The sequence below is a fragment of the Piliocolobus tephrosceles genome, chromosome 15, assembly GCF_002776525.5.
Source record: "Piliocolobus tephrosceles isolate RC106 chromosome 15, ASM277652v3, whole genome shotgun sequence".
Classification (NCBI taxonomy): Eukaryota; Metazoa; Chordata; class Mammalia; order Primates; family Cercopithecidae; genus Piliocolobus; species Piliocolobus tephrosceles.
In genome coordinates this window covers 28,575,783-28,603,500 of record NC_045448.1, presented here as the reverse complement: position 1 = coordinate 28,603,500, position 27,718 = coordinate 28,575,783, and the positions used below count along the sequence as shown (strand labels likewise).

General features: G+C 50.1%; 1 protein-coding gene across 3 annotated transcripts in view; it reads right to left on the bottom strand.

Moving 5' to 3' along the window:
- PLB1 (phospholipase B1) overlaps positions 1 to 27,718 on the bottom strand; it is a 147,313-nt gene that overhangs the window by 11,296 nt on the left and 108,299 nt on the right. For all 3 annotated transcript variants that reach the window (XM_023217267.2, XM_023217268.1, XM_023217269.1), the window contains 14 exons: positions 27,352 to 27,456; positions 26,160 to 26,255; positions 25,540 to 25,611; positions 17,997 to 18,062; positions 14,345 to 14,405; positions 13,727 to 13,785; positions 11,454 to 11,521; positions 11,141 to 11,184; positions 10,823 to 10,922; positions 6,735 to 6,786; positions 5,353 to 5,433; positions 3,257 to 3,322; positions 2,716 to 2,807; positions 1,241 to 1,319 (listed from right to left, as the gene is read on the bottom strand). In XM_023217267.2, coding sequence (XP_023073035.1) covers positions 1,241 to 1,319; positions 2,716 to 2,807; positions 3,257 to 3,322; positions 5,353 to 5,433; positions 6,735 to 6,786; positions 10,823 to 10,922; positions 11,141 to 11,184; positions 11,454 to 11,521; positions 13,727 to 13,785; positions 14,345 to 14,405; positions 17,997 to 18,062; positions 25,540 to 25,611; positions 26,160 to 26,255; positions 27,352 to 27,456 — 1,041 coding nt within the window. The remainder of the gene's footprint in view (positions 1 to 1,240; positions 1,320 to 2,715; positions 2,808 to 3,256; positions 3,323 to 5,352; positions 5,434 to 6,734; positions 6,787 to 10,822; positions 10,923 to 11,140; positions 11,185 to 11,453; positions 11,522 to 13,726; positions 13,786 to 14,344; positions 14,406 to 17,996; positions 18,063 to 25,539; positions 25,612 to 26,159; positions 26,256 to 27,351; positions 27,457 to 27,718) is intronic.

The following is a 27,718-nucleotide window of genomic DNA, read 5'->3' as shown; positions in this document are numbered from 1 at the left end:
CACTACTCTAGTGGGATGCATGCATGCTTTTATTCTCCACCCATTCATGGGCACCTGCATTTCAAGGCCCTATCCTGGTTCTCAGGATCAGAGATGAGATGAACCCAGCGGCTCCTGGTGGGAGAAGCTCCCTATCTGCACAGCTCCACCTAGTCCCATTCCAAAGCCTCTGCCTGCAAGGCTGGGTCTGAGCCACTGATCAGATTGCCTGGGCCAAAGGCCTCCCCTGCTCACTGCACGAAGAGGTCAATTAGAAAACGGGGCTGCAGGTCAGATGGGGAGCATCTCAACACCAGCTCCCAAAATGCTCGTGAACTTTGGGGGAGGAGAGTCCATGGTGGCTGGATTTAAGTACCCAAGCATGGAACATAAAAGGAACAGACTAGATGTACTTATCTTCAAGGAGTTTCTCATCTATCTGGGAACATGAGACAAGATGTGAAAACATGAGGGCCATTTGGGGCTTTCAGGGCCCATCAAGTACAGACTGAATGTGATATGGGGAGATGTCTGCGGGTGAAGTTCAGGCAGGGGAAGCTCCTCAGAGGAGGGAAGCAGACTTGCCTTGTGAATGAAGGCAGGCCAGTTTGCAGAATGGAAATGCTACCTAAGCTTGAGAGGGAACAATAGAGGCAGAGACACAAGCAGGAGTGGAGGTGGGGAGATGGAAGCGGGTAGAGGGAGGGCGAGGAGAATTGGAGGTAGAGGTAAGTAGGGCAGGGCTAAGCCTTTTTCTCTTTTCGAGATAGGGTCTCACTCTGTTGCCTAGGCAGCAGTACAATGGCATGATCACAGCTACTGGCAGCTTCCAACTCCTGAGCTCAAGCTGTCCTCCCACCTCAGCCTCCTGAGTAGCTGGGACACCGAGCGGGAGCCATTGTGCTGGGCCTAAGCCTTTTGTTTTGAATGAAGGGAGGGGAGGAAGTGAGTAGTAATTATTACACATGGTTCTGGATGGGGAAAATGGGCCCCACCACAAGGAGTCTACTCCGGGAGTCTCCTGCTGCCCGCCTGCCTGCCGGGAGGAGGATTCTCTCAGCTTCCACTTTGGGGTCTCTCATTCCTTCCCTGGCTTTGGTGTTCAATTTGCAGGGATAAGTATTTCAGGGGCCGTGATCTGCTTTTAGGGAGTGGCTTGCTCTTGGCCAAATCCTGCTGAGCATTCGATTTCCGAGTCCTTGCTCAGGGAGTACAGGGGGCCCCCCAGCTGGGTCGGTAAGAGAAGGGCTGCAGGGCTTACTTGGAGGTTCCAGTTCACTTTCTTCAGTTCTTGCTTCTCCAGGGAGCTTTGAGAGTGTCTGAGGCAAGTGCAGTTGTTCCTGTGAGACAGGGAGTCTTGTATTGAGGCTCCCTGGGGCACCGTGGCTCTGCCCTCCTGTGAGGCTGGTTCTGATACACAGCGCAGGCTGCCACCCCAGGAGCCTGCAGCCTGTGCTGCCTTACCTGGGGCAGGTGGTGACACACAAGTATTTCCACAATACACCTTTGACAGACTCTCAGACCCAGGTTCAAATGCTAACTCAGGAGCCCTGAGGTCCAGAGGATGCTTGGTCATAGAGAAAGTGGGAGAGCTGGCCCCTGGCGCCTGGACCTTCTTGTGGACAGAACGCCTATTCCCCTTCCTCCTTAACTGCTCCTTCCCGAGGCTGTGGTCCCTGGGATTTCTCCAGAGCAGGACTGGGTGGGCAGGAGACTGGAGTTCAGGAAACCAGCCTGGGATTTCTCCAGAGCAGGACTGCGTAGGCAGGAGACTGGAGTTTAGGAAACCAGCCACAGTGGCTCTCTCTGTCCCTGGGTTTGGAATCACTCATGTTCCTGGGGCCTCTCAGCTCTTCCTGCTACTGCTTAGGACCCTCCCTCAGGGCTCCAGTGTGGGAAGTCTGTGGGAAAGCTGGGGAGGGCCAGTCCTGACAACATGGAACACGATACAGACAGACTCTGGAGGAGCTGTTCCCTGTGAGAATGGGAACCAGCTGGTCACCTTTGCAGCAAATCCATTTGAGCCCAGGTATAGGACTCCTCAGCTCCCTGGAGAACCTCCTCTCTCATAGCAATAATCACTCAAACTTTGGGAGGCCCTCTGCCCTCAGAACATGCCAGCCCCCGACAGGAGCTCCTGTCTTGCCCATCAGCACCTTGCCTCCACGCCCAACTGTCAAGGACCGGTCCCATTAAGGATGGAATAAGAGCTATTTCCTAAGACCCTGCTCTCGGTAGGCCGGGTATCTTAATTGTTTCCTCTTGCCCTCACATCTACCTTGCAGGGAAGGTGTCATCTCCCCCACTTTACAGATGAGGAGCACAGAGGCTCATAGAGGTTATGTGGTTTGTTCAAGGTTCCATGGCTCCTAAATGGCAGAGCAGTTGAGGCCGGATATAGCAGCCTTGAAAGCTCATGGCCCCATGCTGCTGCTCAACAGGGAGCAACATGCCGAGGTTTGACCTGGCAATCACTGACGATGTCAGGGAGCCTTAAGGATCATTTGGTCTGTCTCCTTCTACAGAAAAGCAAACAGGGGTCCAGAAAAATGAAGCGTCTTGCATACAGTAGGCATTCACAAATGTAGAGGTACTTCCTGCTGTTGTCCAAGCCCCTGAGCCACGTCTGCCCTCTGGCAGGCTGGCCTGGCTCTGCCTCAACTGGTCTCCTCTGGCACCTGCAAGCCCTCCTCACCCCAGGTGCCCTTGCCTTGGGACGGTGACCTGTACACTTACTGAGCTGGCAGCACGGCACATTTCCCATCTTGGCCCTGGTACAGGCTGGCCAGCTCCATGATCTCCACCACGTTGACGAAAGCCCTTGGGAGCTGCAGGGAGTGGAGGGTGGCTTTGTTAAGGCACTGGCTACTGCTGGGAGGAACCTGGGGGTCATCTGCAGTCCAGTTCCCAACCCCCAATTTTACCAATGAAGAAACTGAGGCCCAGAGGGTGGATGCGACTTGTACTATCTCACTGAATCTTCTTGAGTGGCCCTGCTTTATAGATTGAGAGGCTGAGACACAGAGCAGTCACTTGCCTGAAGCCACAGTGCTGGGTGCAAACCTGGGCCGAGTGGTGCCAAGGCAAGCTCATTGCTGCCACACAAGCCTGTCTCTGGCCAAGTGAGATTTCCCCTGCAGCCACCTCCCTCCCTACCATCCAGGTGCCCACTCATGGCGGATCTCTGCTCAGTGAGCATCTCAGTGAACACAGCCTGCCTAGATGCAGCCCAGGGAGGTGGCTGGCAGGACCCAGGAACACGCAACCCCTCTCCTACCTCCTGAGAGAGGATGTCCAGGGCCTGTTGGATGTGCTGAACATACTCTGTGGCCAAGTGGGCCTCCTGTAAGGAAAAAAGGGAACTCTCTTTAGCCCCTGGTGCCCGCTCTGAGAGAATGGTAAGGGCGTAGGAGGGCTCTGGGGCCTGGGCTAATGACTGAGTGGGTACAGAGGGGCTTTGGTGGTCCTGGTCAGGCTGGGAAGCCCAGTCCTTGTTGCTACTGAGTCTCTGTAAGAAATCATCCCTTGTCCCCTACTAGACGCCATGACCAATCCCAACCCCCCACGCTGTTCCACATAATCTCAGACCCAACAGTGGGCTCTGCCAGTGCTGGGTCCTGCCAGTTTTCGGCCTTGGCTCTTGGCAGTCCCATCTGTCATCTGACCTCAGCTTTCTCCAGCCACTTGCCGTGCCCTAGGTGGCCACACTTTTTTTCCTTTGGGCTTTTTGGTCCATGCTGGTCCCACTGCCTGCAATGTTTTGCTCTCCTGTGTTCCCCTGACTTCTATCCCCTGTGACTCAGTGTAAGGTTCTCTTCCTGTGAACCATCTCCCCAATAGGAGGCTGATTTAGAGGTGTGCCCATAGCATCCTGGGTGATGCATACGAGGTACATAGTACATGCTCAGTAAGTCCTTGCAGGCTGAATCTTAGAGCTTTGCTTTATAGCAGAGGGAGATGGTCCTATATTTTCAGATGTGGCTCTGGGCTCCTTAGAAGGTGTCCCAGGCTGAGACCAGCGCGGGTGTGGGTGGTGACTTGAAGCTCTTATACTCATGGAAGAACGCATGTCTGCAGGAAGTGGGAGTTGAGGCACCCACGAAGCAGCACCACTCAGGCAGGAGGGGATAGCTCAGACAGCCCATTATTTTTCCTGGAGACAAAGAGCTGAGGCCAAGTGAGATACTGTGCACTCAATTCCAGCACACTGATGGGCATAGAACAAGTGCTGCTCGCTGAGTTTCTGCCCACAGCTACCAGAAGGGGTACTGGGAGTCGGGAAGGAGGGGAAGGAACAAGAAGAGAGACAGTCCAAGCCGAAGAGTTAAAATAAAGGAGAGGGGACTTCATGTCTCCCAGAGTTTCTGCCCTTCTCCCTTTCCTTCTTTTTAAAACAGTCTGAGTTAATCCTGGTGGTGGCATCCTAACCCTTTCAACTGAACTACGCTCTCAGGAGTATAAACCTGACTGTTCCCATGAAGAACACACATTCTGGGGCTAGTAGAGGGCATTTCCCTGCGCCAGTGTCCACGGGCAGCTCTGGGGTCCAGGTCTCCCCCGGGGCCAGGACGCAGCAGTACTTAAATCCCCACGAGGTAGGGCCGTTTCTGCCTCTCAGGGAGAGAACTGAGGGGAAGGGGTTTGGAAAAGCAACTCCTGTGTGTGGGAGGACACTGCTCATCAAGCCTCTGGTAGTCGGCCTCTGTGAGCCACAAGGAGGGATAAATGCCTTTTCCCCCCACCACCGTCTGTGACTGTCAAACATTCGACCACAACCTCTGAGGCTGGGCAGCTGCCTTTTCCTGGCCAAATAAAATACAGAATGTCCCCAACTTAGAACAAGATGTATTCCAAAATAAAAACTTTTGGAAGTTACAACTTCCAGAAGTTTGTGAGTCTGGACATATTTCCCCATGGAAACATCAGGAACAGGTTTGGGCTCCCAGGGCTACTGCTGAGGTTTGGTTAACTCATGATAGGCCATCCAACCCCATCTAGAACATTGTTTTGCCTTTCCTCAAAATGAAATAGGGCAGGGATGGGGTGAGGATGGCTAGTCCCCTATCTGGTACCAGAGGTCATATTTGTGTGGATAACAGAGGCCCCGCCTCAGCAGTACCTGCAGTGGATCCACCTAGATCTTACTTCCGGAATCGGGGAACCAACGCACCTGCTCTTCCAGGGGCCACTCAGGCGGTAGAAAAGGCTGGGCCTCACCTGGCATGTGTAAACCAGGGAGGGCCTGGGGCAGCAGGCAAATGTGGCTCCTATGAGCAGGGAGCTTGGGGCAGGGCCAGGGGTGGATGGGCAAGGATGTTGCCAGAAGCCAGCAACTTCCTTCTCAGGTCCTCACGGGGTTGGTCGGGGACCTACCGGATTCTCACAGTAATGACACAAGTCGTTGCCCCCAATGAAGAGTGTGACCAGCTTCCAGTCTTTCTCCAGGTTGATGTCCTGAGGGGACAGAAGATCCTGAGTTTAGACCTTGGTGGGAGGCACATGCAAATGTTGCTACTGGGCCAGCCCGTCCGCCCTCCAACTACCTTTTGTCGTCTTTGTATTGTAACAGAGCAAAGCAGCAAAGTGGGCCAGGCGCAGTGGCTCATGCCTGTAATCCCAGCACTTTGGGAGGCTGAGGCAGGTGGATCACCAGAGGACAGGAGTTTGAGACCAGCCTGGCCAACATGGTGAAACCCTGTCTCCACTAAAAATACAAAATGTAGCCGGGCCTTGTGGCAGGTGCCTGTAGTCCCAGCTACTTGGGAGGCTGAGGCAAGAGAATTGCTTGAACCCGGGAGGCAGATGCTGCAGTGAGCTGAGATCGTGCCACTGCACTCAGCCTGGGTGACAGAGTGAGACTGTCTTTAAAAAAAAGCAATAAAGTGGGGCTCCCTAGCCTTCAGTTGGTGCTGGGATAAGGTGTTCCACAGAGAGGATTTTTTTGGGGGGGTGGGGTGGGGGAGTCTGCTTACACAAGGGAGAAGGGCTATTTTCCCCTTGAAATCTTAAGAAACTTGTGTCCCTGGAGAAGTAGAATGTGGATGTGGCCCATTAAATGCCGAGGAGATTACCACCGTCCCACGCCCCCCACCACAAATGAAGGCCTTCCAGGGAGCTGCGGACAAAGGATGCAGCTAGAAGCAAAGGCCCTGAGCTGCCCCTGGGATGAGTTCTTAGGGTCCGGGAAATGAGACTGGAGGAAGAGCCCAGCGTGGACTGAGAAGTGGGGTTGGGAGGCCCTCTAAGCAGCTGGCTTTCCACTTGGCCACCTCCATAATAGGAATCCCACTGGGAGCTGAATTCCTAGGTATAAACACCGAACAGTTAAAAAAAAAAAAGCACTAGTGAGAAGTTTCAGAGGGGCAGGGTGAGGGGAAGGAGGGAGAACCGGATTGAAACGAGAAGCCTATTTTTAGAACCTTGCATTTACATAATAGGACTCTGGGAAGCCACCTCTTGGTTAAAGTAGGAAGCTGTCAGAGGCCAAGGCCACCACTCTCAGCCAACTCCCTGTTCCACCTCGCCCTCCTGCAGCTGGCCCTGGGGTGGGGGGTGCCAGAGCCTACATCTAGGGGTGTGGCCAAAGCAGCCGCCTCCTCCTTGGTAAGGCCTGCTTCTCGGGGATCTTTTGGCCCTCTACAGAGGCCAGCCCAGAGCAGGAAGTGCTGTGGTGAGAGGGACCCTTACAGGGCTGTCCCCTCCCCAGTCAGCAGGAGATGGGCACCTTTCAGGGGTGGCCTGGGGCCTGTACTCACGGGGCTGTTTTTCATTCGCTCTACCAGGTCCCAGGCCTGGGCTGGCATGTCCCTAGGTAGGAGGAAGAGAGAGGGGCGTTAGTGCTGGTTCAGGAGCGAGGACTCAGGATGTGGGATTTTGGCCTAGGAAGAGAGGTGTTTCAGGAACGGTGATGTTACCAGTACACAATTCATTCCATTCTCAAGAAATCTCAGCTGCGTAACAATCACAGAGATGCCATGGACCCTGGAGCCACACTGATCTAGCCCCTGCCACCCAATAGTCTCATTGGCCACTCGGGTTGGGATCCTGTCAATCTTCCCCTCAGAGACTTTTCCTCAAGCTCCTTTGTAAGCCAAGCCTGTTCATTTCTTCTTCAGATGCCTGTTTTAAAAATAACCTTTGTATATTTGAGAAAAGTCACAGCGCTCAATTATCCCTCAGGTTTCTCCTTTCCAGGCTTAATGACTCCTTTAACCTTTACTTCTAAGACTTGCTCTCTGCTCCTTCAATCCTTTTGTTTTTCTTCTCTGTGGTTACTTAGATTTCTGCACCATTCCCCATCTCCTTGCTTTTTTTTCCCCCTCTCCAGTAAAACAGGATGGACAGGATTAGTTCTCCCTCCATCCCCTGATGTCTGCCATAAATAAAACAATGCCATTTGGTGCTCTGGATGAGTGGCATGAATGCCAATGGAACACTACTCAGCCATAAAAAGGGATGAACTATTGGTATACCAGTAACATGGATGCATCGCAAAATCATTTTGCTAAATAAGTCAGATAAAAAGTATATCCTCTTTGATCCCATTTATATAAATTTTTTAAAAATGCAAACTAATGTATAGTGAAGGAAAGAAGGTTCGTGGTTGCCTGGGGTGTGGGGGTAGGGACAGGAAGGAGCAGGAGGGAGAGATTACCAAGGGGCCTGAGAAAACTCCTGTGGGTGATGGACACGTTTTTCATCTTGATCGTGGTGATGACTTCACAGGCACAATATTAAATTGTATCCTTTTTGAGACAGGGTCTTGCTCTGTTGCCCAGGCTGGAGTGTAGTGGTGTGATCATGGCTGACTGCAGACTCAACCCCCTGGAGCTCAAGTGATCCTCCCATCTCAGCCTCCTGAGTAGCTGGGACTACAGGCCCATGCCACCATACCCGGCTAATTTTTTGTATTTTTGGTAGAGACAGGGTTTCAGGATGTTGCTCGGGCTGGTCTCCAACTCCCGGGCAATCCGCCTACCTCAGCCTCCCAAAGTGCCGAGATTAGAGGCGTGAGCCACCGCATCCAGCCAAATTGTATCCTTTTAACATGTTTATTGCATGTCATTTATATCTCAATAAAGCTGTGTTTAAAGAAATGTCTATGAGAAGTTAGGTCAGCAAAGGGGATACAGCCAATGAAAGCTTCCATGGACGAAGCCATAAAAGCAGTAACTGGTGTAAGTTGGCCACTGAAAATCTTTGGGTGTCCCCAGTAAGCTAGGTACGTGGCACCAGCCCCACCCTTGTTTCTCATTAAGGAGAATTTACAGATCTAGCATCATATCCCATACATTATTGCTATTGATGAGTACATCAGAAAGCTATAAAGACAGATTTTCCTGGTCATAGGTGACCACAGAAGTGCCATTAACCTTTTAATAGGTTCAAGATGTGACTAAGACAATCCACGGGCAATAAGCCCTCCTGGGTAGGAAGGGAAGTTACAAACACTGCTTCTTCCCCTCTTCCTAGCCGCCATCTTCCCATCCTTCAGGCCCAGACCAAGTCCTGCTTCCCCTTGAGCCACCTCTCTGGGCTCACTGATCCACACATCCTGCATTTCCTTTTTCACCCCAGCGACCAGTGGTTCTACTTTCAGCTCTGCTACTGACTTGCTGTGTGAGCTTGTACAAGTGGCAGAATCTTGCTAGATAGAATTGACTTTTTCCATCTTTTAAAGGAAGAAGTTGGACTGGATGATTTCAGGGGTCCCTTCTGGGTCTGCATCTGTCTTTAGACAGTGCAGTTCACACTGTGTGCTCTCCTGTCCTCTTAATTGCACTCCATGACGAAGCACTATATTGCTGCCATACCCAGCATTTTCTTTTTCGGAAAGTTACTTCCCATTTGTTTAGTCTCCTTACCTAGAGTGCAAGCTCTTCATGGGCAGGGAGTTCATCTTTTGTTTCCTTTGTATCTTTTATTTATTTTTGGAGATGGAGATTCATTCTTGTCATCCAGGCTGGGGTGCAATGGCACGATCTTGGCTCACTACAGCCTCCACTTCCTGGGTTCAAGTGATTCTCCTGCGTTAGCCTCCTGTGTAGCTGGGATTACAGGTGTGTACCATCAAACCCAGCTAATTTCTGATTTTAGTAGAGACAGGTTTTCACCATGTTGGCTAAGCTGGTCTTGAACTCCTGACTTCAGGTGATCCACCCACCTTGGCCTTCCAATGTGCTGGGATTACAGATGTGAGCCACCATGCCTGGTCCTTTGTATCTTTGAGTAACCACCTTGGGGTTGAGTCCTTTGCAGGTGTTGAATGAATTCTTATTGATTGATGGAAGGAAAGTTAGGTGAAAAGAACTTTGAAACTAAAGATCCATTATTAAATGGCAAACTTTTGGTACATTTGTACTGTGCTACTTTTTTGGTGGGTATTATGTACTGTACTACGTTCTTTTCATGGATTATATGTCTCATTTAATGCTTATGACAATGCTGATAAGTACTATTATTATCCCTATTTATTGCTGAAGAAACTAAGACTCAGAGATGCTAGGCAACTTGCCCAAAGTCACACAGCTAGCAAGTCTTGGAGCTGGAATGTAGACACAAATTATCTGACCCCACACCCTATGATATTAGGTACTCTGCTATGGCATATATGTTTCTCTTTAGGTGAACTCATCTGTATCTATGCTAATAAACAACAGAATAGAGATAAAGGAAAGTTATAGAGCAATTATCCAACCTTCCTTTCTTAAGTCAATGGATTACTTTCCTTTCCCCTAACATCAGACATCAGAGATACCCACAAGGAGCCACATGTCTCAACTACTTCCCTGGCCACTGACTTCACCTGGCAGAGGTGCTGAGCAGCAGTCAAAGAGAAAAGGCAGAGAAGTGAAGTCAGAAAGGAAGAAGGGGTTTGATTGTCAACAGAGTGAGAAATCAACCCCTGGAAAATGAAGCCTGTACTGTACAAGAACAATAGAATGATGATGACAATAATAGTGACGATAGCAATCACAGTAACAGTAATTAGATGTTGCTATAATGACCCCACAAAGCCCAGTTTTTGCAGAAAAATAAGTTCTTCCTGCTCGTGACGTTGAGGAACTGACATCGCTTCCTGTGGCTTAGAGACTCAAACAGAGCATGGGGCCCACGTTACCACTTCTGAAAGGAACATTCCCTGTAAACAGAGTGAGTCAAGCCAGTGTCGTTTCCCTGGTGATCAGAGCATAGTGATCCTTCTACAAAGCATACACCCAGCACGCTCCATGCAGAAAATCAATGAGCCTGGTCAGGCATTTCAGCTTTAATTATCTGAGTTGTTGTCAACAACAATCCCAGTGAAAACAAACAGCCACCATGCTGTTTTGGGGGCCCTGATGCCTAACTCCCTAGTGTCAGAATATAGCTTTTTCAGAGCCAAAGACTGAAGAGAGGTGGGGAGAGAGAAAGGGCAGCTATCACCGGGCTCAGTTCTCCAGGTGCTGAGAGCCACCCTGCATGTCTGACCTGCTGGGCAGGAGGTGGAGCTGGAGCCAGCAGGGACAGCGCAGGAGTCCAGGGCAGATGTGCACCTCCTGCTGCCCTGGAGAGGTGGTAATAGCACAGCTGTCAGAGCAAAGGCTCCTGATTCAGCCATGGTCTGATCCTGCCTCCTCTGATAACTTGCCAGATAATCTTGGTGGTTCTGGAAAGCTTATAAGCCTCAGTGCCCCTGTCCAAGGGTGTGAGGATCTCAGGAGATAATTCACATGGAAAGTCCTGCACAGCTGCTACTGCCCCCGGGACCAGGCTCCTGGACACCACCCTCCTCTCCTCCGGTTTCCCACCCTGATGTCTCAGCCTTGCCTTCCACTCGCCCTCCTGTATGGCATCTACTCACCTAGCTCTGGCCCCTTCCGCTGCCACATTTAGTCCTGCTGTCCCCTCCCCGGTGCCGGTAGAGAAGCCAAGAAGGTAAGGGTTGAACTTCTTCAGAATGTCTTTAGAGGAAGAGGAGGAGAGCACAGGTGAGAGCCTGCAGGACCCTCACAGTCACTGAGATGAGCATGCAGGGTGGGGACACAGGAGTTCTGGGGATTTTCAGGGCTGGCTGACTTCCCTCATTGCAGATAACCTCCTCTTCCCCTCCTCTAGCAGGAAGGCCCTGGTCCCAGGGAGGATGGCCACAGTGATGGCGCCTCTCCGGGCTGCTACTTACTAGGCAGTGTGGTGTGAGTCTCCAAGTTCCCATCCCCTCCGATGCTGGGGAGGAGAAAGCATATTTATTAAAATCATGCCAACATGCTGCTCCATGTGTCAACATATGCATAAGTCAGAACCAGAACCAGAGATTCTGCCCCTGGGGCATCTCTCCCATTACCCTCGGGTAATGCAAGCACCACGGACTCTCCTGTCTCGCACTGCGCCCTGGGGACCCAACTGCATCCCCTGAGCGGTGACAGGGGAAACACACTACTCATGCCTCTTTGAGAGAGCATCATCAATAGAGCATGCATCAAGAACATTCTCACCTCCAAGAAAGACCCCTCCAAGATGTGGGTAGGTCACTGGAGTTGTTTGGTCGAGCTCCCACTGCTGTCTATAAAAAGCAAAAAGAAATTTCAGGGCTGGGCTGGGGTATAGGCTGAGGACACTGGAAGAGCCTCCTCTGGCCCTGGAGTAGCAGCTGGGACCTGGATTTGCCTTTTCTACAAATAGTACCGGCTTTTCTCCAGGCCACCTTAAACTTGGAGTGGTCTTGATACATTCTTCTCCCCAGTACTCTACCTACAACCAGTAACCAAGTCCTGTTGGTTCCTCCTTCCCACCCTCCCTAGCACCCACCCCTTTCTTTTTGTTCCCTTTGCCATGTTCCTAATTGAGACCCTCACCTCCTTGCCACGGGCAACACCCTGGCCTCCGGCCTGAGCAAACTGACTCCAGTTTCTGTTCCTCCTGAACATGCCTCTTTCTTCATGTTCCCCAACCCCAGCCCTGACCCTTCAATGAGTCTCCCTTACCTTCAAGATCAGAGCCAAATCCCTTCACCAGTCTTCTGAGGTCACCATAATCTGGTTTCTACTTTCCTTCCCCTTGTTTGCTCCCTCCTTCCCAGTCCCCACAAACCTTCAGGCCTAAGCTAATTACCTGCCATTATTTTGGAAGCCTGAGGGCCCTGAGCTGGTCTACCCCATTACCACCCACTCCCATCCCCTCCTGGAATGCTGAACTCCCTCCTATCCAGCACCTTACATCTCCAAATTCATTCTCTGAGACCCTCATCAGTTCCTATCTCCTCTATAAAGCTTTCTCTAAATGCTCTGTCTTAAAAAAAAAAAAAAAAACCCTTGAAATTTACAAAAGTAACATGTTAAATGATACAAAGATTTAAACAAATGAATGATCTACCCCTACCTTAAGAATCCTGCCCCTTGCCACAGATTCCACACTCCCTCGTCACCCCTTACCCACACGCAAATACCACCAGAGCTCATTAGTGGTGAACAGACTCGTATGTGCCTTTCCACATCTTTTTCCACGTTCACGCCAAAATGGAAACACCTTCACACATGTGGGGCTGGTATTTGTTTCTACCGAAATAAATATCCTATTTTAAAAATCCCATGTGGAGGCCGGGCTTGGTGGCTCAAGCCTGTAATCCCAGCACTTTGGGAGGCCGAGACGGGCGGATTATGAGGTCAGGAGATCAAGACCATCCTGGCTAACCCGATGCAACCCCGTCTCTACTAAAAAATACAAAAAACTAGCCGGGCGAGGTGGCAGGCGCCTATAGTCCCAGCTACTTGGGAGGCTGAGGCAGGAGAATGGCGTAAACCCGGGAGGCGGAGCTTGCAGTGAGCTGAGATCGGGCCACTGCACTCCAGGCTGGGTGACAAAGCGAGACTCCGTCTCAAAAAAAAATAAAAATAAAAAAAATTAAAAGTCCCACGTGGAGGGGAACAACGCACGCCGGGGCCTATCATCAGACAGTGGAGGGTGGGAGGAGGGAGAGGATCAGGAAAAATAACTCAGGGGTACTAGGCTTAATATATCTGGGTGATGAAACAATCTTTGCAGCAAACCCCATGCCACAAGTTTACCTGTGTAACAAACCTGCACACGGATCCCTGAACTTAAAAGTTAAAAAATAAAAATAAAACATCCAAGTCCTATATGTCATCTATGTGATTATGCATTTCTTTCTGTGTATGGTTCTTGTTTTTCTAGCCAGACAGGTTGCTGGGGGGATATGACTGTGTTTCATACCTTATTTCCCTTAGAATTACTAATAGAGTATTGTTGTACACAGCAATGGCTAAGTAATCGGGCGAACACAATTCACTTAGCAAGACTGTGCAATGTGCGAGGAACTGGGCTCCCTCTGCCCCAAAGCACATGTCCTTAAATGGAGTAGGGAGCATGGGGCAGTGTGCGTGTAAGACCTGCCACTCTGAGTCTGGGTAGATGGAGATGACTCCCTTGATAAAGGCAGGCTGACTTGGATGAGTGCCATCACATACCAACAAAACGCCTGTGCCTGCGAACAGCGGGTGAAGGCTGGGATTGCTTCTCCCTGGGAATTGAGGGGAGGCCTCGTGGAGGAGGGGGATTTGAGCAGAACTGGGAAGGTGGCGAGACAGGGCATTCTACACCGCCTGGCTGTGTTTCAGTGCCTGACACAGGTAGGCCCTCAGTAACATGGGCTCAGCACTGAATGTGGAGCCAATGCTGGGGAAGAGTAGATTTTGCATGGGGCCTGGCTGGACTCTGAGCTGCCCATCCTGGTTCACGGCTCACTACTCACAGTCAGAGAGTCACCCAGGGCGGCCACCACTTTGATGTCTGCTGGCTGGAGCTGGTGGACTAGGGGAGACAAGCAGAGAGGTGGTTGTGGGGGCTGGGGGTGTCTACCTTTTAAAGTACACATTTTACCAGAAGTCTATAACTCTGTCCCACTGCTCCCCATTGTACTTATTTTCAGCTTAAGGCTTTAGCAGTTTTGCCCCTTCCATTCATTCAGAGCAACCAAGGCACGGAAGGGAATGGGTTTCATGGCTATTGTCCATCGTCAGAAGAGCCTGATTCACACTGGGGTGGTCCAGGAAAGTTCTAGCTGTGGGGTCATGTAGCAAAGGCAGGTTGAACCCCAATCCCTGACTCTACCTGCCTCACTGGGCAGGGAGGCCTAAGGGACTGCCACTGGGACTATAAGGAGACAAGAAGTGTATTCAGTGGAGAGGTCCGTGCACCTCCACCTGGAGGCCCAGCTGTGGCTGCAGAGGCCGTGGGGCAGGATCTAGGTCTGCACTGCATGGGAATTAGCAAGTCCTGCTTAAAGCTCCAGGGTATATTTGTAGGGTCTCCCCCAGCCTGATATTTGGCAAGGCCCTTAATCGAAGGGGATGATGATGATTTCACTCACCAGAGGTTGGAACACTATTGGAAGCCTTCCACTCTGTACACGCGAAGTCACTGCCCCAGTTCTAAATCAACAGGAGAAAAGATTCAGTGCCCAACACTCATTGTGCAGGGAGATAAACTTCAGCCCAAGAAGAACCAGCTAAGGGATTTTTGATGCAGGCTAGAAACGAGTCACCATACAGGATCATGTGAGGGAAAGAACTGTGAGCTATAGATGGGCTAGGAGGGAAATTAGGGGAAGAAATGGGTGTGTCTAGCTACCCCTATGCACAACCCATAGTGCATGTCCCCACATGTGCACCCACACACAACCTTTCTTATGCCAATATGTCTACGCTTTGAATGGAGCCAGTGGCTGCCCCAAAGCAGGGAAGAAAACCATGAAGTCATATACAGGTGAGTCTCCCAAAGGAACACAGCATTTGGGTGCCTAACATGAGATTACAGGTATGTGTGTTTTATAAAATTAAGCTAATTGACACTAATTATAATGCTAGAACCTAAACAATAATTAAAAGATTTTTAGAATAATAACACAAAATATTTTACAATTGTAAGGCTCCTAGTTTCTGCCTATCTTTTCTGGATACCTGTATGTCTTGCAAGCAACCCTGGATGCTTTTAGTAAATTTTCTCTATCTCTAACACAGAGCATATTTTCCAGGTGCTGGGGGAAGGAGTGGGAAGGGAAGCAGAGGGCACAGAAATGATTAGTACCAAAAATCTGGGGGCAAATTGAATATCTTCCCAAAGTCCCAAATATATGCATGCTGAGTGTGGAGTAGGGCTTGACCAGGTTGACTGATTGTCCAGGAGTCTGCCTGCCAGACACTACGAAAGCTTATCCTTCTCTTCAGTCAGATGATGAAGACAAGCCTTGTTGAAATATTCCTATCATGAGGGAGCAAAAATGGAACTTTTAAATATTATTTGCTTAGTCCAATGGAATTTAGTTTTTTCCAAGGGACTGCTCAATTCATCATACTGATGGATTTCTTCTGTTGAAAGATTTAATGAAATCAAGAACATGCTTATGTGCAGATGACAAATACTCAGAGAAAATGCAACGTAAAAGTTATTCAGCCATCAGCACATGAGATACAGCTCAGATAGTTGGTGAACCAGAGACAAGCATATTCCGTGTAGATGAACAGACCCTGGCTGGAATTTAAACGTGTTCATCTGTCACAAGGGAAGAACTATGCACCACATTCAAAATCAGTGCATCCAAATCCCCTGAAGATCTTAAGCTGCAGATTCTGATTCAGCAGGTCTGGGGTGGTGCCCAGGACTCTGCATTTCTAACAAGCTCCCAGGTAAAGCCTCTTTGTGCCTACTTTATCAGTTTTGCTTTTATTATTTTTAATTGACATATAAGTGTACATATTTATGAGGCATAGTATGATATTTTGATACATCTCTACAATGTGCAATGATCAAATCAGGGTTATTAGCATATCCCTCACTTCAAATATTTATCGTTTCTTTGTGTTGGGAACATTCAAAATCTGCTGTTCTAGCTATTTGAAAATATATGGTAAGCTGTTAACTACAGTCACCCTACTGTGCGATAGAACACTAGAAATTATCCTTCCTATCTAGCTATAATTTTCTGTTAATCAATTTCTGCTGTCCCTACTCTGCAACCACCATCCACCCTTCCCAGACTCTAATAACCACTGTTTATACTCTACTTCTGTGAAGTCAACTTCTTTAGCTTCCGCATATGGTGAGAGCATGTAGTATTTGTCTTTCTGTGGCTGACTTATTTCACTGAACGTAATATCCTCTAGGCTCATCCATGTTACCTCAGATGACAGAATTTTGTTTCTGTGGTTACTTTGAGTAGAAAGCTGTTAACACACGCCCTTCTAGCTCTGGGATTTTTAGCTTTTCCAGCAGCAAAAGCAAAGACGCATGAGACTGAAGAACCAAGAGGGCAGATCCAGACCCATTCAGCTCACCATTGTCTACCCAGCATTTAGCATAGTGCCCACTCCACGTAGGCATCCAACAGGTAAATGTTGAATCAATGAAGAAATGCCTGATTCATAAGATGCAGCTGACATTTCAATTCTCATGGAATTTGGTCACTGGTTCAATGAGGACAAGCCTCCACTGGGCTAACGTGAGCCTGAGAAAATTCAGAGAGGCTGGACACAGCATAACCTGCAGCCAGCAATCTGGTATTGCTTGTACTGCAGAGCTTAGCATCCAACAGTTCTTAACAATTTCATATGGGTTAGTTTCTTCAGCTGGCTTATAAAATGTCTTTCCCAATCACTCCTGCGGATGCCCAATCCATTCTACAGATAGCAGTCAGGGAGATCTTTGAAAGACACGAACCAGATCATGTCACACTCTCCTGAGACCGCCAATGGCTTCCCACCTTTTTCCACTTGAAATCCAATGTTTTTACTGAGGAATTCAGGCTTTGTGTGATCTGGCTTCTTGGCACTCCTGATCTCATTTCCCCTACTCTCCACCTCATTCTCATGCCCCTAGTCACTCTGACCACCTCTCTCTTCCCCAAATACACCCAACACAGTCTCACTTCTGAGCCTGTGTGGTCCATGGTCCTTCTGCCTGGGACTGTGTTTCTGGCTCTCTGTGTAGCAAGTATCTCTTCATTACGCATTTCTCAGTTTAAATCTCCCCTTAGAGAGGCCTGGACTGCACGGTGCACCTGAACGTGCCTCCCTTGCCCCGGCCCCATCACCCTCCTCAGAGCTGTCATCACTATCTGAAATGACCATGCCTAGCCATGTATATAAGATGCCTTTCTCTGTAGATTGTAAGTTACGTGAGGGTCAGGAACCATCTGTCTGGTTGACACTTCTGTCTTCCTGGAATAGTGTCTGACACATAGTATGTGCTCAATAATTGTGAAACTCCACTGGGCTCTCACTTCTCCTGGTCTGGACCATGTTCGATACTTCTCTGCATGCCTTCTAACCCCCAGCATGAGACTGGATATAATATAGTATAGGTGTGAAACTGAAACTGCTGGTCGAACCCTATCCTGGTGACCAACAGACCTGATCTGGACCAGGCCTGACTGCCAGTCATGGTGTAGTCCAGGGTCCTCCAGGCCGTCTTTGCAGTGGCCGTCCTAGGCTCACAGACATGGTTCATCCAATGGAATTAACCATGGGCTCTGAATCCTCAGCACTAGAATGACTGACTGGAACCAGACAAGGCCTAGGGGCCCACAGGAACATGAACATGAACACGAACACGAACATGCCTCCACTTCCTTTTGGGCCCCACCCCTGGAATTGCAGTTCCCTCGCACTCAGCTTTCACCTTCTGAGAAGTCAACGCCACATCACACCCGCAGCCTCTCCCTCTTGAGAGGCTGAGCTGCTTAAGCAGTAACCATGTCTGTGAGCCCAGGATTGCCAAGGTCGAAGAAAATCAATCCACAGGCACTTCCTCTGCTTGGGGGCTGACGTCAGGTAAGCAACTTGAGAACATGTTAGGGCAATCCTGGGGCTTCGTGATTCAGGAGCCTTTTCTGTACATTCCAATCCCCAGTACGTAAGAAGCACATTTCTGCTTCAGTGAACGCTCTGAAACCTGTACCACACCCGAGCCCCTGGCAGGTGGAAATGGTTTGTGTCCGAGAGACGCCGATGTGAGTCAGGGGTTACCTCAATGGCTGGCTGGGTGGGGTATGTGTAGTTACTGTTCCGAGGGGTTCTCAGGAAGGGCTCGTTCTAAGAGAAAAGAAACCACATGGAGAGGTTATCTGACAGCACTGAAGTCTGCTTGAGAAGGAGAAAAACTAACAATCCTGCCCTGTAGGTTTATTTAACATGATTCTTCTGCACTTATATAGAAAGAACTATATAAACATAATTCCATTCGTTCCCCAGAGGGTTTTACATAACAACTCTGGCAAGGGATGGACAACACACGGCGCGCAGAGGGTTTCATACCCACTGTAGTCTGGGGTCTGCACTTCTGTGTTCCTCCCAGCAACTGCACAGCTCCCTAATCCTCAGACCTATCTATTTTCTTGGCTTTGCAATTTCTCTAGCAAGGGATTCATGTTTCAGCAATTTTTCTCTCTTCCAGAAAGTATTATGATTATCAATATATTTGAATATCTGTTATGTTTTTTCGTTCTGCCTCCTTTGAATTACATGTCTTATCCTCTTTAGGTTGGGTTCCTGTATCTTAGTCATTTTTTTTTTTTTTTTTTTGTAAGTCATCCTCTACTTACCTATCTGTTTCACAATCAGTTTTCACACAAGCCCAGTCAAGAACCCAAGTCCACCCAGTTGCAGGTAAGGGGTTAATTAAAGAAGGAAGAAGGAAGCAGACCAAGGAGAAATGGGGAGAAAGCTAATGAGAAAACGTAAAAATGACAGGGAAGCAAGATCGAGTTGATAAGACTGAGATCAGGAAACACCAACTGGGCCCAGGGCTATGAAGACTCCCACAAAATGTGCTCAGTGGAGTAGTAAGCCCATGGTCTGAAAATTTGGGAATAAAATGGGAACAAGCAGAACAAACCAGGCTGGCACTGTGGCTCATGCCTGTATTCCCAGCGTTTGGGGAGGCCAGGGTAGGAGGATTGCTTGGGGCCAAGAGTCTACTACCAGCTTGGGAAACATAGCAAGACCCCATCTCTACAACAAATTACAAAAATAAATTAGCTCAACATGGTGGCATGTGCCTGTAGTCCTAGCTACTCAAGAGGCTGAGGCAGAAGGATTGCTTGAACCCAGGAGTTTGTGGTTACAGTGAGCTATAATTGTGCCGGTGTACTCCAGTCTGGGCAACAGAGTGAGATTCTGTTTCAATTAAAAAAAAAAATTTAGGCTGGGTGCAGTGGCTCACACCTGGAACTGAAGCTGTGTGGGACGGGAGGGGGGGGGGGGGGGTTGATCACATGAGGCCAGGAGTTCGAGACCAGGCTGGACAACATGGTGAAACCCTGTCTCTACTAAAAATACAAAAAAAAAAAAAAAAAAAAAAAAAAAATTAGCTAGGTGTGGTGGTACACACCTGTAATCCCAGCTACTTGAGAGATTGAGGCACGAGAATTATTTGAACCTGGAAGGCAGGGGTTGCAGTAAGCTGATATCTTACCAGTGCACTCCAGCCTGGGTGACAGAGCAAGACTGTTTCAAAAAAAAGGAAAGGGAAAACCAGAATGTTGGAAAAGTGATCTTGTCTCATACCTGACCACATGTACACAACCACATTCTTGCCTGGCATTGTAGGTGACTGACTTTGCACCCTCCAACTGCCCCACTTTACAGATGAGCAGAAGCTGAGCCTCAGTGAGGAAGGGACTGCTTCCAGGTTAGGGAACAAGTGATGAATGCCCAACTAGGGCCAAAGCTCACCGGACAGGCCTCTTGCCTGGTTCCATTCCTCACACTGGAGGTCAGGCCAACAAAAACCCTGTTGGTCAGACAGCGGGAAAGGAAGAGAAGGACTCAGCAGAGACTGGAAGGACAGAGTCCACCCACACAGAGCTTTCAGCCCCCAGCTCAGATCCTGGTTCCCTGAGGCACCCGACAAGTCTTCCCTTTCCTCTGGTCTCAGCATTCCTGTCTGAAACAGGGGCTGGTAATGGATACCCTTTCTTTTTTCTTTTTTTTTTTTTTGAGACAGAGTCTTGCTCTGTCGCCCAGGCTGGAGTGCAGTGGCGCAATCTCCGCCTCCTGGGTTCACACCACTCTCCTGCCTCAGCCTCCCGAGTAGCTGGGACTATAGGCACCTGCCACCACACCCGGCTATTATTATTATTATTTATTTATTGTATTTTTAGTAGAGATGGGGGTTTCACCATGTTAGCCAGGATAGTCTCGATCTCCTGACCTCGTGATCCGCCTGCCTCAGCCTCCCAAAGTGCTGAGATTACAGACATGAGCCACCGTGCCCGGCCCCTGACATCCTTTCAAGGAGAGGTACTCAGGGCCAAGTGGGAGAAGTGAGCCCTGGACCACCTACAACAGCATAAGACAGAAGAGGTCTTATGGTGACAGGTCCATGTAGCTACTTGGGCTTGTCTTGGGTTAACAGTAAGCATTCCCTCAGCATTCACCAACAGAGAGGGTGATCTGGGAGCGTTCTATAAATAACTGACCCATGCTGGTTGAGCAGCTGAAGCGTTAGAGAGCGTTTCTAGGTGCCAGGATGAGGGGAGGAGAGAGACAACTGGCTCAGGTGGGGAGACAGACTTGAGAAGCTGAGGCCGTGAAGCATCAGAGAACGGCGTGGCCAATCAGTGCAGCACCTGCTGAGGAACTGTGGCAAGATTTGGAGATGTAGGGTCCTCAGAGACAAGACTCAGTGGCATTCTCCCTGCGCTTCAAAGGAGCCCAGACTGGGCTTAGAGTCCAGCGGCTGGAGCCAGTCCTACCGTGACCAGCATGGGAGGCACTGAGGGAAAGACAAACCTGACCTTTTTGGAAGTGCTGTGAGTGCAACTGGAGAATGTGTTTCACTGAATCTGTTTGATCACAAGATCCACAGGTTGGGGAAAAGGAGGCAGAGCTAGAGGGCCAGAGGTCAAGGAGACACTAGAATGTGTTACAGACTGAGGCCATGGCAAGAACAGTAACAGCCCAGGGTTGTGGCGGATGCCTCAGGGCTTTCTCCCCACTCCCCTTCTTTTCTTTTTTTCCCAACTCCTATGTCCCTGTCTAATGGGTTTTTATTGGGTTTTATTGGGCTTGTTTTTAGCTGCGTTTATTGACCATTGACCACTTGGTACATGCATGAGTCAGAGTGGTTTAAAGGCCTGGAGCCAAGCAGATGACGTGAAAGATGGGTTCGATGGAGCCTGACTGGCTCTTGAAGGCTAGGTTTGGAGCCCCCGTGAGTAAAAGGGGGGCCAACTGAATGGTAGCGCAAGGAACCGGTCTAGTAGTTCCAGCCATGCAAAGATGGTGTGGGCTGCCTGGGGAGGCAGAGCCCAGACAGTCTCCTGATGTGAGTCAGCAACGTGAGTCAGTGGCTGTGGGACAAGGCCATTAACATCCTGGCTGCATTACTAGGTGTAACGTTCCACAGGGAAGGAGGCGTGATTTTCTTCTCTTCTGTGCTGGTTGGATGAAACCAGATGTACAGTTGCCACCTTACAGGGGGCCACATTCCAAGGAGAAATGCCCATATGAGGCAGGGGTTGGCAGCCATGTGTGCAATGAGTGGTTGGAACTGAGAAGACTCTCAGCTGGGTGGTGGCAGTCAGAGGCAGGAGGACGTGATGGGATTTCATGGGATGTCCTATGAGGTTTTCTATCCCATTCCATTCAAAAAGTGCTAGCACCGGGTGTGGTGGTTCACACCTGTACTCCCAGCACTTCGGGAGGCCAATGTGGGAAGATTGCTTGAGCTCAGGAGTTTGAGACCAGCCTGGGCAATGGAGTGAGACCCCATCACCATTAATTTAAAAAAAAAAAAAAGTGCTGGTTCCTACCTACACTGATTTCAGGTGGTTTGAAAGCTCACCTTAAGAAAGTGTGAGCATTTGGGGATGGAGAACATTAGGACAAATACCTAATGCATGCACAGCTTAAAATCTAGATGACAGGTTGATATGTACAGCAAACCACCATGGCACATGGATACTTCTGTAACAAACCTGCACCTTCTGCACATGTATCCTGGAACTTAAAGTAAAATAAATTAAAAAAAAAAAAAAAACTGTGAACATTTAAGCAGAGGCCATAGGGTGTCTTGGGAGGGATGTGGTAGAAGAATTCCATTATTCTCTGAGAGATTGCATCCATAGAAGTCTAAGGCCCTCCCCACTGAGAACCTAAGATTACGTAAGTCTATTGTTTCATGGTGGGAAGGTGGGACTAGTTAGCCTTTAATGTGCAAAGTGATGAGGATCTGAGCCCCTGCAGTGGCAGTGGGAATGGGAAGAGGGACAGGTGGGAAGAATCCTATTAGATTCTGGAGGACTGGTAAGAATCCTGTTGGATAGGGTCCCTGACATTTCATGCCTGCAGAACTTGAAAACTCCAATGACACTGACAGAAAGAGAGAAATCCTAAGGAGCAGAGAGTTTGGGAAGACAAAGAATTAGTTCCTATTTAGACACTCCTTGCTCAGAAAATTATTTTTTGAATGAATGTGAAGCTTGAGATGGATGGTGGTGGGGTCATGGCAGGATTAGATTTAGAAGCTCTGAGCATCAAAAAAGATAACAATATCACTTAATGTAATTCAATACAAAAACACTGCTAAACAGCAAACCAAATTCAAGGGAATTTGACAGACTTCTGCTTTTTCTTACGAGAAAAGACGGGGTGTAATACATGAACTTATTTCAGCACCCCTCCTGCTTGGTCACACATTAATCTGCCTTTTGGGTAGCCTTATACCATATACAGCATCCAAGGAGAAATGTATTTTAAAGGTCGGAAATAGAGGATTGGAGTTCGGGAAAGAAGAAATGAAGACACAGATTGAGAGACTGAGGAATCCAGCACAAAGAAATTTCACAGGAAATCCTGAAAATGGATGTCTCAGAGTGAAAGGATGTGGAGACAGAGAAAAGAAAACAGAGGCCAGGCACAGCAGCTCACACCTGTAATCCCAGCTCTTTGGAAGGCTGAGGCTGGTAGATCACTTGAGTCCAGAGTTCAAAACCAGCCTGAGCAACATGGCAAGACCCCACCTCTACCAAAACAAACAAACAAACAAACCAAAATTAGCTGGGCATGGTGGTGCATGCCTGCAGTCCCAGCTACTCAGCAGGCTGAGGTGGGAGGATGGCTTGAGCCCAGGAGTTCAAGGCTGCAGTGAGCTGTGATTGTTCCACTCACTTCAGCCTGGGAGACTGAGCAAGACCCTGTTTCAAAAAGCGAGTGAAAAGGGAAAGAAAACAGAACGGAGACATGAAAATTGGAGAATATCTACATTTTCAAGACTGGGGAAAGGGAAGAGGAGAGTCATTAAAGGCAGCAACCAGAAGACCAGAAAAATAAAGGCAATTTAGTGTCCACAAACCCAGGAAGGAGTGAATTTCAAGAGGGAGGTGGTGACCTTTGACAAGGGCTTCAGAGAGGTCAAGAAGAATGAAAGCTAAAAAAAGGACCAGGCATTCAGCCAGCTGCCCTGGGGTTAGGAAGGGACTGGGCAGAAAGCCCATTAAGGCAGAGTATAGGCTCAGTCCACAGAATGGTTAGTCAAAAGTTGGCTGTAAAAGGACTGTCCAACTTGAAAGTACAACAGAAATCCACGGTATGCTGTTAAGTCACCCTACCTGGCTCGCAGAGTGTATGAGCAGTTAGACTGGGGATGGGAGGAGGCTGAGAAAGCTCATGCTCACAGCCATCTCGGCCTCCTGCCTCCCGCCCCCCACTGCGTCCTGCCTGTCGCCTGTTGCCTCTATGTTTAGATACATCTAGGACAAAAATATGTGCTGCCTGGCCCCTGTCAGCTCACACTGAGATGCTGGTGGACTTTTATATCACTCCAAGGCACATGGGAGGGAGCAGATGGGACCCGAGGAATGCAGAATGCTCAGAACGCAGTGAAGTTGGGCTGGCCAACAGATGGACCCTTTCAGAACGAGCTCCAAGGTTGCTTAGCAACACCTTCACCCGGGCTGGGCTTCTACTGGTTCCACGAGGCTGGATCTGCTCACCTCTGCAAATCAGTGCAGTGGCTCCATCAGGCTCTGTCTAGAAGGGAGGCGCTGAGCCCACTGTGCTTAAGATGCTGCTGGGTGGAACAGCCTCCTTTTGGGGGTCTCTGCCTGATCTGGGGCAGAGCCTGGAAGCGGTTGCCTTGAAGCCCACGGTGACAGGGCTCTCCCTGATCCTGGGCTTCGGCTCCAACTCAGTAGTCAATACACGTTTGTTGAAAGAAAGAGCAAATGATGGCTGCTTTTGTTGTGTCATGGAAGGGGAGTGGGCAGTTTGGAAAGGGCGCTCCATGGCTGATATTCAGTATGGCTACAGGGTTGGTAAAATATTGAAATACCTACAGTATGGCTTATTGTGGGTATTTCTGAGTCCCCAAATGCCCCCACTACTCACGTTCCCTGGCTTCTCCCCTAGAACCCCCAGGCATTCTTAGGAAAGCAGTTAAAGGGTTTACACCTGGCACAGTAGGGGCCTCTAAGGCTTTGCTCCAGGCCTTTGGCCAGCCATCTGACCACCTGGACTAGAGGCATCTGTGTTGCACCAGTTGTTGCAGGATCTGACAACCTCCTTAGCTCCAAGCACAAGACCCAGCAACTGAGCCCTCTGCTACGACTGTCTTCACTTCCCATCCCTTCTTCCTGCCATTCTTGCTCTCCTGATGGTACACGAGACTGAGCTTGAGCCCAAGACTGGGGTAGGGCAGGCAGCCGACAGGGAGCAGGCAGGGAACAGGGGTGCCCACTCTCTCAGGATTCCCAGCAGACACACGGGGGAGCTGCAGGTCCATTTCCCAGCAGGGAGGGTGGGAGAGGGTGGTGTGGCCAACCTAGGAGGGAAACCCAGCCTCCCAGATTGGGTCAGGCTTTCTGCTTTTATTGCTGCTGAGGGCTCTCTGGTCTTGGCCTTATTTGGTTAAAAAGCCGTAAGACAGGGCCTAGAAACAGGAGCTGAAGACAATGTGGCTGAGAACCTGCCCCCACCCCAGCCCTGAAGTCAAGCTGAACAACCACTTACAGATTCCTCCTTAAAAGGAGCCTGTAGCTGTTGTGTCCTTGTAGGTCCATCCTCGTCCCTCCTCCATACAGCTCTGGGCTCTGCCCTTTGCTGCTCTCTTCTGTGATCCTTTCCTTGTGGAATCTCCCTAATCCAGGCTCTCCTGTCTCCAGCCACAGCTCCTGAGCCTGCCGGGGTCCTGCCTGGGCCCTCTAGCCTGTAGTCAGACTTTTTCATCTGCCCCAAACACTGCTGCTAAAAGAAGCCTTCCTGCCATTTTCCTGGCATCCCGATTGCCTCTCTCAAGAGCCCACTTTTCTCACCAGGATCCCCTCCTTCTGCTGGGGCCTGGGCCTCCTCTCCCTGGTGCGTCTCCTGTTCCCAGTGGCGGCTGCCCTCTTGTCTCCCCTCTCGCCTTCCCTGTCCGTTCTCATGGACTCCCCTCCATCCTCCAAATCTCTCAGGCGTCAGTAAGGGGGTGAGATGGGTGCTGAGGAAGCTGGGGTGGAAGACGAAGTGGGTAGGGCGAACTGTGTGCCCTGGTTTGTGGAGAGGAGCCGGGCAGGTCCTCCCCTCTTACCTGAGTGGGGCAGGTGATGGGGATCTCTGCTCTCAGGTCCAGGGTCTCTGTTTTGCTTCCAAGTGGTTCAAGCTGATCAGGGAAGAAAAGAGAGACACGGGTGTAGTGGTTTGTTTCCATGGAAGTGAACATTCCCTGGCAGCATCCTGCAGTGGGGAAAGCTCAGAACTCAATTTGAGGGGGGCTTGGCTCCCGCTTCTGGCTCTGCCAGTTGCCAGCCGTGGGGTTTTGGGCCAGTCGCTTTGCTTCTCTGGGAGTAGCTTCCTCGGAGACTCGTCATGCTTCTCTAGCAGGGATGTGGAGAGCCGTAAATGAGATAACATGGCTTAAACTGCCTGACATGGTGGCTGGCACACAGGGAAAGTTGAACGAACGTGGGGTTTTTGGCTTGCGTTTCTGTAGACAGGCCCCTCCTCAGAGTTCAAAGCTCTGAGGAGAGGGTGCAGCCGAGCTCAGGCCGAGCAGGCTCTTAAGGACTCCACATTTCCAGCCGCATAGACGTCTACAGATGTGCCAGTCACTGCCCCCTCAGCCTCACTTGCAAGGCTCCATTCTGTAGGGGCTGGTGCTCTGCCCTAGACTAGAACCCCAGGGAACAAGGGACACCCCACTTATTTTACCATATTGGCCCAAAGGGCTCTGGCGAGCTGGGAGTGGAATTTCTGACTTGGGTGGATGCAGTCTGGGGCGAAGAAGGACGTATCTGGGAGCCCATCCTGAAAGAGACCAACATACCCCTCAAGATCCTATTGCTTCAGAGGGAACCACCACCAGCGGGCCTGGCCCCTGGGACTGACCACTCCATACCTTCCTTCCCCTGGGAGTGCTCCAGGTCACCAGCCCCTACAGGGCCCTCTCACCTTAAGAGACAGATGAGGGCGATCCCACAAATAATAGTTTCGGGTAACCCCAACCCCTAACCTTCCTTTTTGACCCTATAAGTGCCCCTTGTTTAATTAGAAAAGTGTCATTTATTTTGGGGCACATTCATGTGATGCCTGAGGCCATGCCATGGATGAAGGAGTGAGATCCTGGTCCTGCAGAGAGTCTTGGTCAGTCAGATGGGAAAAGCGACTTCCCAGCTTTTGGTCTGCTGGTCCTGGTGGTATTGGTGGGGAGAATGGAACAAAGCCTTGGGGAAGGCCTGCGTAGCTGGGTCTCCTGACACCAGCCTCTTCGTCTGGAGGTGCTGGGGGTGCATAGAGCTGCTCTTCTCCCCACTTCCCTCCAGTTAGGTGAGGCTCTTGGGATGGCAACCCAGGGGAACAGACCTCAGTCCTCACCGGGTCCACTCACAGATCTCTTCTGTTCAGAGTGGAAGTGCCAGACAAAGGGCATGGCCCGGGTGGAAACCGAGAACCCCCAGAATGCTCCCTTATAACCGCAGTGCTGCACACGAGAGAGACCACGTGTGCGGCAGAAAGTTAGCCATCTGGAGCTGGCTGTGTTCATGTCGGCCTCCCTGTCCCTTATTTCCTAAATGATCTTAGGAAGGACGCTTCACGTCTCTACACCTGTGTTCCATGCGGATGATCACACTCATTTCCAAGGACAGATGTGACAGTTTTATTTATGGAAAGCACGGTGCCTGGCACTAGTAGGTGCTCAACACAATGGAGGCTGTTACAGGGCTCATGGGAGCCTCACACATACGGATACGGCTCAGGCATTCAGGGAGCCTGCACCTGCCAGCACAGCCCCTGGAAAGCTGTGTCTTTCCCATTTAATGCACATGCTCATGGAAGTAAATGGCATTTCTGCCTTGAATTTCTTCCTCTAAAAGGGCACCATGGGTGAGGGCAGGGGACATACCGCCAGGACGGGGAGCTGGACGTTCTGGAAGAAGGGCTGCAGCACCACAGAAAAGTCCTCCCGTGTGTCATAGCGGCCTGACTCCACCAGCTCACGCATGCTGCTCTGGGGACACACGCACAGGGTCTTCAGCACAGGCCCTGGGTGGGCCCAGGGCCCAGTGAGGCAAGAGCAGGGGTAATGGGCAGCCCATCTCCCTAGATGAAGGGGCCGACTCAGCCTTTCCCTTGAGAACACAAACGCACCTGATGGCAAGTCCCTTTCGAGAATTTGGAAACAGGTTGGGTCACCTTTTTGTATTGGTGGTAAGTAGACTACTGTCTCTGAAGGGCTAGGCAGGAAGTCCCAAAAGGGATAAAAACCTGGG